Source organism: Salvelinus namaycush, unplaced genomic scaffold (assembly GCF_016432855.1).
Source record: "Salvelinus namaycush isolate Seneca unplaced genomic scaffold, SaNama_1.0 Scaffold1297, whole genome shotgun sequence".
Lineage (NCBI taxonomy): Eukaryota > Metazoa > Chordata > Actinopteri > Salmoniformes > Salmonidae > Salvelinus > Salvelinus namaycush.
This window is the reverse complement of record NW_024058005.1, coordinates 53,245-66,808: the sequence shown is the minus strand read 5'-3', so window position 1 is coordinate 66,808 and position 13,564 is coordinate 53,245. Positions and strand designations below refer to the sequence as shown.

Genomic DNA, 13,564 nt, shown 5'->3' with positions numbered 1-13,564 from the left:
TGGTAGTAGGTGCCTTTGAGCGGGGTAATGGTAGTAGGTGCCTTTGAGCGGGGTAATGGTAGTAGGTGCCTTTGAGCGGGGTAATGGTAGTAGGTGCCTTTGAGCGGGGTAATGGTAGTAGGTGCCTTTGAGCGGGGTAATGGTAGTAGGTGCCTTTGAGCGGGGTAATGGTAGTAGGTGCCTTTGAGCGGGGTAATGGTAGTAGGTGCCTTTGAGCGGGGTAATGGTAGTAGGTGCCTTTGAGCGGGGTAATGGTAGTAGGTGCCTTTGAGCGGGGTAATGGTAGTAGGTGCCTTTGAGCGGGGTAATGGTAGTAGGTGCCTTTGAGCGGGGTAATGGTAGTAGGTGCCTTTGAGCGGGGTAATGGTAGTAGGTGCCTTTGAGCGGGGTAATGGTAGTAGGTGCCTTTGAGCGGGGTAATGGTAGTAGGTGCCTTTGAGCGGGGTAATGGTAGTAGGTGCCTTTGAGCGGGGTAATGGTAGTAGGTGCCTTTGAGCGGGGTAATGGTAGTAGGTGCCTTTGAGCGGGGTAATGGTAGTAGGTGCCTTTGAGCGGGGTAATGGTAGTAGGTGCCTTTGAGCGGGGTAATGGTAGTAGGTGCCTTTGAGCGGGGTAATGGTAGTAGGTGCCTTTGAGCGGGGTAATGGTAGTAGGTGCCTTTGAGCGGGGTATGGTAGTAGGTGCCTTTGAGCGGGGTATGGTAGTAGGTGCCTTTGAACGGGGTATGGTAGTAGGTGCCTTTGAACGGGGTATGGTAGTAGGTGCCTTTGAACGGGGTATGGTAGTAGGTGCCTTTGAACGGGGTATGGTAGTAGGTGCCTTTGAACGGGGTATGGTAGTAGGTGCCTTTGAGCGGGGTATGGTAGTAGGTGCCTTTGAACGGGGTATGGTAGTAGGTGCCTTTGAACAGGGTAATGGTAGTAGGTACCAGGTGCACCAGTTTGTGTCAAGAACTACAACGCTGCTGGGTTTTTCACACTCAACAGTTTCCTGTGTGTATCAAGAATGGTCCACCAACCAAAGGACATCCAGCCAACTTGACACAACTGTGGGAAGCATTGGAGTCAACATGGGCCAACATCCCTGTGGAACGCTTTCAACACCTTGTAGAGTCCCATGCCACAATGAAGTGAGGCTGTTCTGAGGGCAAAAGGGGAAGGTGTTCCTAATGTTTTTGTCCACTCAGTGTAGGTCGCAGGTCAACAAAAATAAGCGGCGTATAGTTAAAAAGCACAGTGAGGATTCCTACTCACCTTTGCTAGAATGTCGTCCACTAGTTTTAGAAAGCACTCCTCCACGTTAAAGTTATCCTTGGCACTGGCCTCGCAGAAACGCAACCCAGATATCCTCGAGGTAAACTGGGAACCGAGACATGATACCAAAGTCAAATTGATCAATCAATTATAAAATCATAGAATTATGAGTCAACTAATATTATTTTCCCGGGGTTTGAGATCATGTACAGTACTACACAATAATCCATCAGTGAAGATTAGAAGAAGTAAAGAAAGCCCTGACTTGGGACATTTCTTCTTGGAGAAGGTTTTTCCCATCAACTGATTCCAGATCAGTATTAGACTCACCCTCTCTGCAGTCTGTTTAGTGATGATGCCGATAGGGTAAACTGATTCCAGATCAGTATTAGACTCACCCTCTCTGCAGTCTGTTTAGTGATGATGCCGATAGGGTAAACTGATTCCAGATCAGTATTAGACTCACCCTCTCTGCAGTCTGTCTAGTGATGATGCGGTCTGTCTCACAGTCCAGCTTGTTCCCCACCAGCAGCAGCTCTGCCTCTTCTGAAGCATACTGGCCAATGACAGAGAGGAAAGAGATGAGAGGTGTGTACTGCAGTAACAGAGGAGATTAGAGGTGTGTACTGTGTACTACTCCCTTCACAGAACAGCACAAACTGTCTCTAACCAGAATTGAAAGAGGAGTGGGAGGCCCTGGTGCACAACTGAGCAAGAGGACAAGTACATTAGAGTGTCTAGTTTGAGAAAGAGAAGCCTCACAAGTCCTCAACTGGCAGCTTCATTAAATAGTACTCACAAAACACCAGTCTCAACGTCAACAGTGAAGAGGCGACTCCGGGATGTTCTTCTAGGCAGAGATGCAAAGAAAAAGCCATATCTCAGACTGGCCAATAAACAGAAAAGATTAAGATGGGCAAAAGAACACAGACACTGGACAGAGGAGTTCTGCCTAGAAGGCCAGCATCCCAGAGTCGCCTCTTCACTGTTGACTTTGAGACTGGTGTTTTGCGGATACTATTTAATGAAGCTGCCAGTTGAGGACTTGTGAGGCGTCTCTTTCTCAAACTAGACACTCTAGTGTACTTGTCTTCTTGCTCAATTGTGCACCGGGGCCTCCCACTCCTCTTTCTATTCTGGGTAGAGCCAGTTTGCGCTGTTCTGTGAAGGGAGTAGTACACAGTGTTGTACGAGATCTTCAGTTTCTTGGCAATTTCTCACATGGAATAGCCTTCATTTCTCAGAACAAGAAAAGACTGACGAGTTTCAGAAGAAAGTTATTTGTTTCTGGACATTTTGAGCCTGTAATCGAACCCACAAATGCTGATGCTCCAGATACTCAACTAGTCTAAAGAAGGCCAGTTTTATTGCTTCTTTAAATCAGAACAACAGTTTTCAGCTGTGCTAACATAATTACAAAAGGCTTTTCTAATGATCAATTAGCCTTTTAAAATGATAAACTTGGATTAGCTAACACAACGTGCCATTGGAACACAGGAGTGATGGTTGTTGATAATGGGTCTCTGTACGCCTATGTAGATATTCCATTAAAAAAATCAGCCGTTTCCAGCTACAATAGTCATTTACAACATTAACCATGTCTACACTGTATTTCTGATCAATTTGATGTTATTTTAATGAACACATTTTTGGGGGGGGGTTTTCTTTTCCAAAAACAAGGCCATTTTCTAAGTGACCCCAAACGTTTGAACGGTAGTGTATATTCTGTAGTAACAGAGAGGAGAAGAGAGATATGTGGCCCATCCCAGTGGTGTTCCGTGCTGGTCCTTTGTGCCTAGTACTACATAATGATTTCTGTTATCAATGATAATCCATGATGATGTATAAGGCCCTGAGATTTTCATAATAAAATTGATCTGATCAGGAAAAAAAAAAAACAGCAATATAAGTTTGGATACAATGGAGAAAAAAAAAGAAAAAAAAAAGTAGGGTATTGATAATATCCCCTTTACCTTGTCGATCATCTTCATCCACTTGGGCAGGTCGTCAAACGTTTCCTGCTTGGTGATGTCATAGACCAGTACTATTCCCTTGGCCCCGCGGTAGTAGGCTGAGGTTATGCTGTTGAACCTCTCCTGACCAGCTGTATCCCTGGAGGTACAGGACACGTATCAGACTGGATCCATTAGAGACACGTCACATATCAGACTGGATCCATTAGAGATACGTCACATATCAGACTGGATCTATGAGTTAGAGACAGGACACACATCACATAACAGACTGGATCTATGAGTTAGAGAAAGGACACATCACATATCAGACTGGATCTATGAGTTAGAGACAGGACACATCACATATCAGACTGGATCTATTAGTTAGAGACAGGACACATCACATATCAGACTGGATCTATGAGTTAGAGACAGGACAAACATCACATATCAGACTGGATCCATTAGAGACAGGACAAACATCAGACTGGATCTATTAGTTAGAGACAGGACACATATCAGACTGGATCTATGAGTTAGAGACAGGACACAGGACACATATCAGACTGGATCTATTAGTTAGAGACAGGACACATATCAGACTGGATCCATTAGAGACACGTCACATATCAGACTGGATCCATTAGAGATACGTCACATATCAGACTGGATCTATGAGTTAGAGACAGGACACATATCAGACTGGATCTATGAGTTAGAGACAGGACACACATCACATATCAGACTGGATCTATGAGTTAGAGACAGGACACACATCCCATATCAGACTGGATCTATGAGTTAGAGACAGGACACACATCCCATATCAGACTGGATCTATGAGTTAGAGACAGGACACACATCCCATATCAGACTGGATCTATGAGTTAGAGACAGGACACACATCACATATCAGACTGGATCTATGAGTTAGAGACAGGACACACATCACATATCAGACTGGATCTATGAGTTAGAGACAGGACACACATCACATATCAGACTGGATCTATGAGTTAGAGACAGGACACACATCACATATCAGACTGGATCTATGAGTTAGAGACAAGACACATCACATATCAGACCGGAGCTATGAGTCAGACCGGAGCTATGAGTCAGACCGGAGCTATGAGTTAGGGCCATGAGGTTTTCCAGACCAAGTCACCTGACGACCTGGGAAAACAAGGCCCTAGTTAAAGCTAACAACAAACGTAGAAATTGACGAACGTCATGTGAATTGATTTCCATATACAAATCTAGCCAACTATGGTGCAGAGGTAAACAGACCGTCAGTCAGTCCGGCCGCCAGTCAGTCAGTCAGTCCGGCCGCCAGTCAGTCAGTCAGTCCGGCCGCCAGTCAGTCAGTCAGTCCGGCCGCCAGTCAGTCAGTCAGTCAGTCCGCCAGTCAGTCAATCCGTCCGCCAGTCAGTCAATCCGTCCGCCAGTCAGTCAATCCGTCCGCCAGTCAGTCAATCCGTCCGCCAGTCAGTCAATCCGTCCGCCAGTCAGTCAGTCAATCCGTCCGCCAGTCAGTCAGTCAATCCGTCCGCCAGTCAGTCAATCCGTCCGCCAGTCAGTCAATCCGTCCGCCAGTCAGTCAATCCGTCCGCCAGTCAGTCAATCCGTCCGCCAGTCAGTCAATCCGTCCGCCAGTCAGTCAATCCGTCCGCCAGTCAGTCAATCCGTCCGCCAGTCAGTCAATCCGTCCGCCAGTCAGTCCGGCCGCCAGTCAGTCAGTCAGTCCGGCCGCCAGTCAGTCAGTCAGTCCGGCCGCCAGTCAGTCAGTCAGTCCGGCCGCCAGTCAGTCAGTCAATCCGGCCGCCAGTCAGTCAGTCAATCCGGCCGCCAGTCAGTCAGTCAATCCGGCCGCCAGTCAGTCAGTCAATCCGTCCGCCAGTCAGTCAGTCAATCCGTCCGCCAGTCAGTCAATCCGTCCGCCAGTCAGTCAATCCGTCCGTCCGCCAGTCAGTCAATCCGTCCGCCAGTCAGTCAATCCGTCCGCCAGTCAGTCAATCCGTCCGCCAGTCAGTCAGTCAGTCAGTCCGCCAGTCAGTCAGTCCGCCAGTCAGTCAGTCCGCCAGTCCGCCAGTCAGTCCGGCCGCCAGTCCGCCAGTCAGTCCGGCCGCCAGTCAGTCAGTCCGGCCGCCAGTCAGTCAGTCAGTCCGGCCGCCAGTCAGTCAGTCAGTCCGGCCGCCAGTCAGTCAGTCAGTCCGGCCGCCAGTCAGTCAGTCAGTCCGGCCGCCAGTCAGTCAGTCAATCCGGCCGCCAGTCAGTCAGTCAATCCGTCCGCCAGTCAGTCAGTCAATCCGTCCGCCAGTCAGTCAGTCAGTCCGGCAGCCAGTCAGTCAGTCCGGCAGCCAGTCAGTCAGTCCGCCAGTCAATCCGCCAGCGTATGAGCAGCAGTAGAGAAGCAGAAGTGACAGAGCAAGGTTAGATGTTGCCTCCCATGGAGAGGTTAGGGCTGAGTGACAGACAGAGAGGTTAGGGCTGACAGACAGACATGCCAAGAGAGAGGTTAGGGCTGACTGACAGAGAGAGAGGTTAGGGCTGACTGACAGACATGCCAAGAGAGAGGTTAGGGCTGACTGACAGACATGCCAAGAGAGAGGTTAGGGCTGACTGACAAACAGAAAGAGGTCTCAGCTGCTAAAGCCACTTTCTACCACTCTAAATTCCAAGCATCTGCCTCTAACCCTAGGAAGCTCTTTGCCACCTTCTCCTCCCTCCTGAATCCTCCTCCCCCTCCTCCCTCTCTGCGGATGACTTCGTCAACCATTTTGAAAAGAAGGTCGACGACATCCGATCCTCGTTTGCTAAGTCAAACGACACCGCTGGTTCTGCTCACACTGCCCTACCCTGTGCTTTGACCTCTTTCTCCCCTCTCTCTCCAGATGAAATCTCGCGTCTTGTGACGGCCGGCCGCCCAACAACCTGCCCGCTTGACCCTATCCCCTCCTCTCTTCTCCAGACCATTTCCGGAGACCTTCTCCCTTACCTCACCTCGCTCATCAACTCATCCTTGACCGCTGGCTACGTCCCTTCCGTCTTCAAGAGAGCGAGAGTTGCACCCCTTCTGAAAAAACCTACACTCGATCCCTCCGATGTCAACAACTACAGACCAGTATCCCTTCTTTCTTTTCTCTCCAAAACTCTTGAACGTGCCGTCCTTGGCCAGCTCTCCTGCTATCTCTCTCAGAATGACCTTCTTGATCCAAATCAGTCAGGTTTCAAGACTAGTCATTCAACTGAGACTGCTCTTCTCTGTGTCACGGAGGCGCTCCGCACTGCTAAAGCTAACTCTCTCTCCTCTGCTCTCATCCTTCTAGACCTATCGGCTGCCTTTGATACTGTGAACCATCAGATCCTCCTCTCCACCCTCTCCGAGTTGGGCATCTCCGGCGCGGCCCACGCTTGGATTGCGTCCTACCTGACAGGTCGCTCCTACCAGGTGGCGTGGCGAGAATCTGTCTCCGCACCACGTGCTCTCACCACTGGTGTCCCCCAGGGCTCTGTTCTAGGCCCTCTCCTATTCTCGCTATACACCAAGTCACTTGGCTCTGTCATATCCTCACATGGTCTCTCCTATCATTGCTATGCAGACGACACACAATTAATCTTCTCCTTTCCCCCTTCTGATAACCAGGTGGCGAATCGCATCTCTGCATGTCTGGCAGACATATCAGTGTGGATGACGGATCACCACCTCAAGCTGAACCTCGGCAAGACGGAGCTGCTCTTCCTCCCGGGGAAGGACTGCCCGTTCCATGATCTCGCCATCACGGTTGACAACTCCATTGTGTCCTCCTCCCAGAGCGCTAAGAACCTTGGCGTGATCCTGGACAACACCCTGTCGTTCTCAACTAACATCAAGGCGGTGGCCCGTTCCTGTAGGTTCATGCTCTACAACATTCGCAGAGTACGACCCTGCCTCACACAGGAAGCGGCGCAGGTCCTAATCCAGGCACTTGTCATCTCCCGTCTGGATTACTGCAACTCGCTGTTGGCTGGGCTCCCTGCCTGTGCCATTAAACCCCTACAACTCATCCGGAACGCCGCAACCCGTCTGGTGTTCAACCTTCCCAAGTTCTCTCACGTCACCCCGCTCCTCCGCTCTCTCCACTGGCTTCCAGTTGAAGCTCGCATCCGCTACAAGACCATGGTGCTTGCCTACGGAGCTGTGAGGGGAACGGCACCTCCGTACCTTCAGGCTCTGATCAGGCCCTACACCCAAACAAGGGCACTGCGTTCATCCACCTCTGGCCTGCTCGCCTCCCTACCTCTGAGGAAGTACAGTTCCCGCTCAGCCCAGTCAAAACTGTTCGCTGCTCTGGCACCCCAATGGTGGAACAAACTCCCTCACGACGCCAGGTCAGCGGAGTCAATCACCACCTTCCGGAGACACCTGAAACCCCACCTCTTTAAGGAATACCTAGGATAGGATAAAGTAATCCTTCTAACCCCCCCCCCCCCTTAAAAGATTTAGATGCACTATTGTAAAGTGGTTGTTCCACTGGATATCATAAGGTGAATGCACCAATTTGTAAGTCGCTCTGGATAAGAGCGTCTGCTAAATGACTTAAATGTAAATGTTAGGGCTGACAGACAGACAGGCCAAGAGAGAGGTTAGGGCTGACTGACAGACAGAGGTTAGGGCTGACTGACAAAAAGATGGAGCCTCAGCCAAGACCAGGTGGTGAGATGAGGCAGTCAGCACGAGACATGATGACACAGCCAGTACGCAGACAGTCATCCTGAACTGACGGGGGATGGGTGGAGGTAGGGACACAGAGATTGGGAGTGGATGAGGGTAGTAGTGGGACGAGGTCGGGTAAACAGAACAAATTGTGTTATTAGTGAGAGATATGAACACATCTCAGCCCAGGTAGCAGTCACACACTCATCCTACATGGCAACATCAGGATGTGTAGCTACAGTATCTGTGGTGTCGTGTAGCCGTGTAGCCGTGTAGCCGTGTAGCCGTAGCATGAAAAAGGTCAGCTATTCTGTGCAGAAGGTAGTTGAACGGTCCATTACTGTAGACTGAGGTGTCACTTAATGTTGTATGTCAGGGGTCATCAAACTACATTCAGCCACGGGCCAATTTCTTCTTGAGTGGACGGTCAGGGGGCTAGATCATAACAGCGAATCCTTTGTAGACTGTAAAATGCCTCCCTAGAAGCCCCAAACAGATATCATATTGAACTCAAGCATAATGTACTGAACAAAAAAAATTTTTAAAAAAAAAAGGCAACGTGCAACAATTTTAGGGGCGGCAGCGTAGCCTAGTGGTTAGAGCGTTGGACTAGTAACCGAAAGGTTGCTGGATTAAATCCCAGAGCTGACAAGGTAAAAATCTGTCGTTCTGCCCCTGAACAAGGCAGTTAACCCACTGTTCCCCGGTAGGCCGTCATTGAAAATAGGAATTTGTTCTTAACTGACTTGCCTAGTTAAATAAAGGTAAGAATAAAAAAAGATTTTACTGAGTTACAGTTCATATGAGGAAATCAGTCAATTGAAATAAATGAATTAGACCCTAATCTATGGATTTCACATGACTAGGAATCAACAGATCACTGCAGGAATGTCCACCAGAGCTGTTGCCAGAGAAATGTAATGTTAATTTCTCTACCATAAGCCGCCTCCAATGTCATTTTAGAGACTTTGGCAGTACTTCCAACTGGCCTCACAACCGCAGACCACGTGTATGGCGTCGTGTCAGCGAGCAGTCTGTTGACGTCAACGTTGTGAACAGGCTGCCCCATGGGCAGATGGTTAGGGCTGACTGACAGACAGAGAGAGGTTAGGGCTGACAGACAGACAGGCCAAGGGAGAGGTTAGGGCTGACTGACAGACAGACGTTAGGGCTGACTGACAGACAGAGAGATGTTAATTGCACGTTCCCTCAAAACTTGAGACACCTGTGGCATTGTGTTGTGAGACAAGACTGCACATGTTACAGTGGCCTGTTATTGTCCCCAGCACAAGGTGCACCTGTGTAATGATCATGCTGTTTAATCAGATTCTTGATATGCCACACCTGTCAGGTGGATGGATTATCTTGGCAAAGGGAGAAATGCTCACTAGCAGGGGATGTAAACACATTTCTGTGTGAGGTAGTGGAACAGACAGAGACTGATGATGACTTCCTGTTTCCCATTGACTCACCAGATCTGCAACCTGATCTTCTTCCCTCTCAGCTCCACCGTCTTGATCTTAAAATCTACTCCTACAGGAAGAAAACAGGACCAAATGTGTCTTTTGTCATGTTTTTTTTCCATGCTCTTTCCCCTGTGCCGGTCAGTCAGCCAGAAACATGGGAAAGAGCATGAAAAACGTGACAAACAGACTAGTTCAAGTAGCAAGTTCTTCCAAAGCGCTTTGGAATATAACAATTGATGGAGGGAAATACTACAACAAGGAAAAAAGTTCTGTGCTAGAAATGTAAAGATCTCCTACATAAAATATGTTGTTTATAACAGACTGGGATGATGACACATTTCAGACACTTATCGAATATTTATGCAACTCTACAGCAGTTTTCCTCCTCGCTTCCTGTCATCAAAACGACCATGAACAAGCACACAGACGGAGACCCTCAGAGGATCCAATAAAGCTGCTGCTTCACAGAGAGAGAGAGCTGTGTCCCCAGGATGACAACGCACAACAAGATGGAGGCCAGACGTGGTGGCAGCTGCCTGAGCCAGAGAGGAGAGTGTCAGAGGGACTATTTTTGGAACTATGGGGACAGTGGCAGCTCTTCTGTCCTGGGTAAGTTCCATGGCTGTGTGTGTGTGTGTGTGTGTGTGTGTGTGTGTGTGTGTGTGTGTGTGTGTGTGTGTGTGTGTGTGTGTGTGTGTGTGTGTGTGTGTGTGTGTTGGGGGGTGGCACAATTACCATATAACCGACAGTTATGGATGAAGACAGTCATGAAAATAGAATAATCATCATTACTGTTGGTGTCTTCTGTCACTAGCTAGCACAGCCACAAAGACCTTAACCCTTCTGTCACTAGCTAGCACAGCCACAAAGACCTTAACCCTTCTGTCACTAGCTAGCACAGCCACAAAGACCTTAACCCTTCTGTCACTAGCTAGCACAGCCACAAAGACCTTAACCCTTCTGTCACTAGCTAGCACAGCCACAAAGACCTTAACCCTTCTGTCACTAGCTAGCACAGCCACAAAGACCCTAACTCTTCTGTCACTAGCTAGCACAGCCACAGTCATAAAATCTTATTATAAATCTTACCTTAGCCACACTGCTAACCCTAACGCCTAACCACACTGCTAACGCCTAGCCACACTGCTAACCCTAACGCTTAACCACACTGCTAACCCTAACGCCTAACCACACTGCTAACGCCTAGCCATACTGCTAACCCTAACGCTTAACCACACTGCTAACCCTAACGCCTAACCACACTGCTAACGCCTAGCCACACTGCTAACCCTAACCTTAACCACACTGCTAACGCCTAACCACACTGCTAACCCTAACGCCTAGCCTTAACCACACTGCTAACCCTGATGCCTAAGCAAAAAGCTCATTTTAGTTTTTATGAATTTTTACAATATAGCCAATTTTGACTTTGTAGCTGGTCTATCTATGGGGAAAATCGCTCAGTTCTGCATCCAGGACATGACTCATGATAATAAACGTCAACCTGCATGTATATCCATGTTCCTGTAGTGGTCTGCGTGATCTACCTCAGGAGACTGTTTCACAACAGATAAATTAGTTCCCCTTGCCTGTTAGCAAGGCAAGCCAGATTCCCTCAGTGCTTTGCATGAGGAGAATTAAATAATTGGTGACTTGGCACAAAGATGGTATGGTCATACTATAATGGCTTTGTAAGAGTGGAAGTCACTGACCCGCTTTTCAAGACCATTCACATCCTGTCCCTGTGTGGAGGATTTAACTGAATCAGGCTTGAGCACAAACCGTGAGGACCCGCAAGTGACCGGCAATAAATTATCTCCAATCTTTCGAGGACCGTGTAGGCCTCCAAAACTAAGCTAAGAGAAGTGACTAAATCAGTGTCAGTTAAAAACCTGAGGGACCAGTCCGTAACATCCCAGGGACCAGTGTCGGTCTACAGAACGAGAGGTTCAGAAACAGACCCTGGAAGTGTCACAAAGACAGACAAAATAGATATAGAACGGATACATTGTCCGTCTAGAACGGATACATTGTCCGTCTAGAACGGTTACATTGTCCGTCTAGAACGGTTACATTGTCCGTCTAGAACGGTTACATTGTCCGTCTAGAACGGATACATTGTCCGTCTAGAACGGATACATTGTCCGTCTAGAACGGTTACATTGTCCGTCTAGAACGGATACATTGTCCGTCTAGAACGGATACATTGTCCGTCTAGAACGGTTACATTGTCCGTCTAGAACGGTTACATTGTCCGTCTAGAACGGATACATTGTCCGTCTAGAACGGATACATTGTCCGTCTAGAACGGTTACATTGTCCGTCTAGAACGTATACATTGCCCGTCTAGAACGGATACATTGTCTATGCCGCACACTAAGTCCCAGGATATTTGAAATGTCAATTACGCTGGATTTATTGGTTCTAAGTAAGTTAATGTAGTAGACAGTTTTTATTTATTTTTGTATTTTATGACAGAATACTGAAAGCCACTATTGGGTTCCTCTGGATCAAGGTAGCTAGCAACAACAACACTTCTGACAAGGCATCAGTACAGTTACTAGGGCCCTCAGTAACCTTTCGTCTAGCTGCTGGACAGGGCTCCAGTTACAGTACTAACTTCTCTCAGTGCTCTGTTTGACAGATTAATGCCAACAACAACCTCAAGTTTAAAAATATAGCAGTGTTCCCCTGTAGCTACCAACTTCTTTACAAATAGTTGTAGTGAGAATCTATGATGGTGACCATACAGTAGCCTATACAGATAAAGCTGAGCTAGGTCGGTTGCGTCCAGTCATGTAGTTAGCGTAAACATAGTGAGAATCTATGATGGTGACCATACAGTAGCCTATACAGATAAAGCTGAGCTAGGTCGGTTGCGTCCAGTCATGTAGTTAGCGTAAACATAGTGAGAATCTATGATGGTGACCATACAGTAGCCTATACAGATAAAGCTGAGCTAGGTCGGTTGCGTCCAGTCATGTAGTTAGCGTAAACATAGTGAGAATCTATGATGGTGACCATACAGTAGCCTATACAGATAAAGCTGAGCTAGGTCGGTTGCGTCCAGTCATGTAGTTAGCGTAAACATAGTGAGAATCTATGATGGTGACCATACAGTAGCCTATACAGATAAAGCTGAGCTAGGTCGGTTGCGTCCAGTCATGTAGTTAGCGTAAACATAGTGAGAATCTATGATGGTGACCATACAGTAGCCTATACAGATAAAGCTGAGCTAGGTCGGTTACGTCCAGTCATGTAGTTAGCGTAAACATAGTGAGAATCTATGATGGTGACCATACAGTAGCCTATACAGATAAAGCTGAGCTAGGTCGGTTGCGTCCAGTCATGTAGTTAGCGTAAACATAGTGAGAATCTATGATGGTGACCATACAGTAGCCTATACAGATACAGATGAGCTAGGTCGGTTACGTCCAGTCATGTAGTTAGCGTAAACATTGCTTGTTAGCTAGCTAACTAGCCGAGGGTTGGCTAGCATAGAACATAACAATAACAGAACTGTTAGCAGCTAGTTTTGGCTAGCAAAGGAGGCTAACGACATCTGGGCATTCCTTACCAACGGTTGATTTGCATGCTTCACAGAAGGTGTCGTCGGTAAACCTTTCCATTAGACTGGTTTTGCCTACTCCGCGGGAGCCAATGATAATGATCTGAAGTTTATAATCTGCGGGTCTGGGCGGCATCTTCCTGCGGCGAGACTGTGCCCCCAGAGCCGGGGAAGCATTCGCCGATCCCCCACCGGCCCTCCGCTGGATCTCATACCGCGAATCCATCAATAATTCCACATTTGAACACCTAGACACGCTTTTAAAAGAGAAAATAACGATGTGGGCCCACTTTTAGTAAATTTTCCTTTTGTCTTTGAGTTAGTTCGGGAAAGTTTCCAAATTGTTCAGCTGCTGTCAAGAGAATCAAGGGCTGCGTTCAGTACGTTTTTACGTTCTGGAAAGTTCAATTGAACTGAAATGGTGCTGTACTGAACGACCGGTTGAAAAGGGGGAAGGGTTATGGGTAGGGGAACCCTGTCAGTATGGCCAGTCGCCACACCACCAAACGGCAGCAAAAGTACCCCTTCCTTAGTTAGTTGGCTTAGTCTGTTCAAGAACGTACAATAACATTTTGGGGAAACGTGTCGTTCAGTAAAAACCGTTCTGCAACGTAGCAAACGTTCAA

General features: G+C 47.9%; 1 protein-coding gene across 1 annotated transcript; it reads right to left on the bottom strand.

The window, feature by feature from the left end:
• Positions 1–1,253: 1,253 nt before the first annotated feature.
• On the bottom strand, positions 1,254–13,323 carry LOC120036306 (ras-related protein Rab-12-like; the record flags this gene model as incomplete). Its single annotated transcript, XM_038982777.1, has 5 exons — positions 12,948–13,323; positions 9,377–9,437; positions 3,227–3,365; positions 1,720–1,809; positions 1,254–1,358 (listed from the first exon to the last, which is right to left on the bottom strand). Coding segments are annotated over exons 1-5 (612 nt in total), but the record flags the coding sequence as incomplete, so codon positions are not given.
• Between the last annotated feature and the right edge of the window lie 241 nt (positions 13,324–13,564).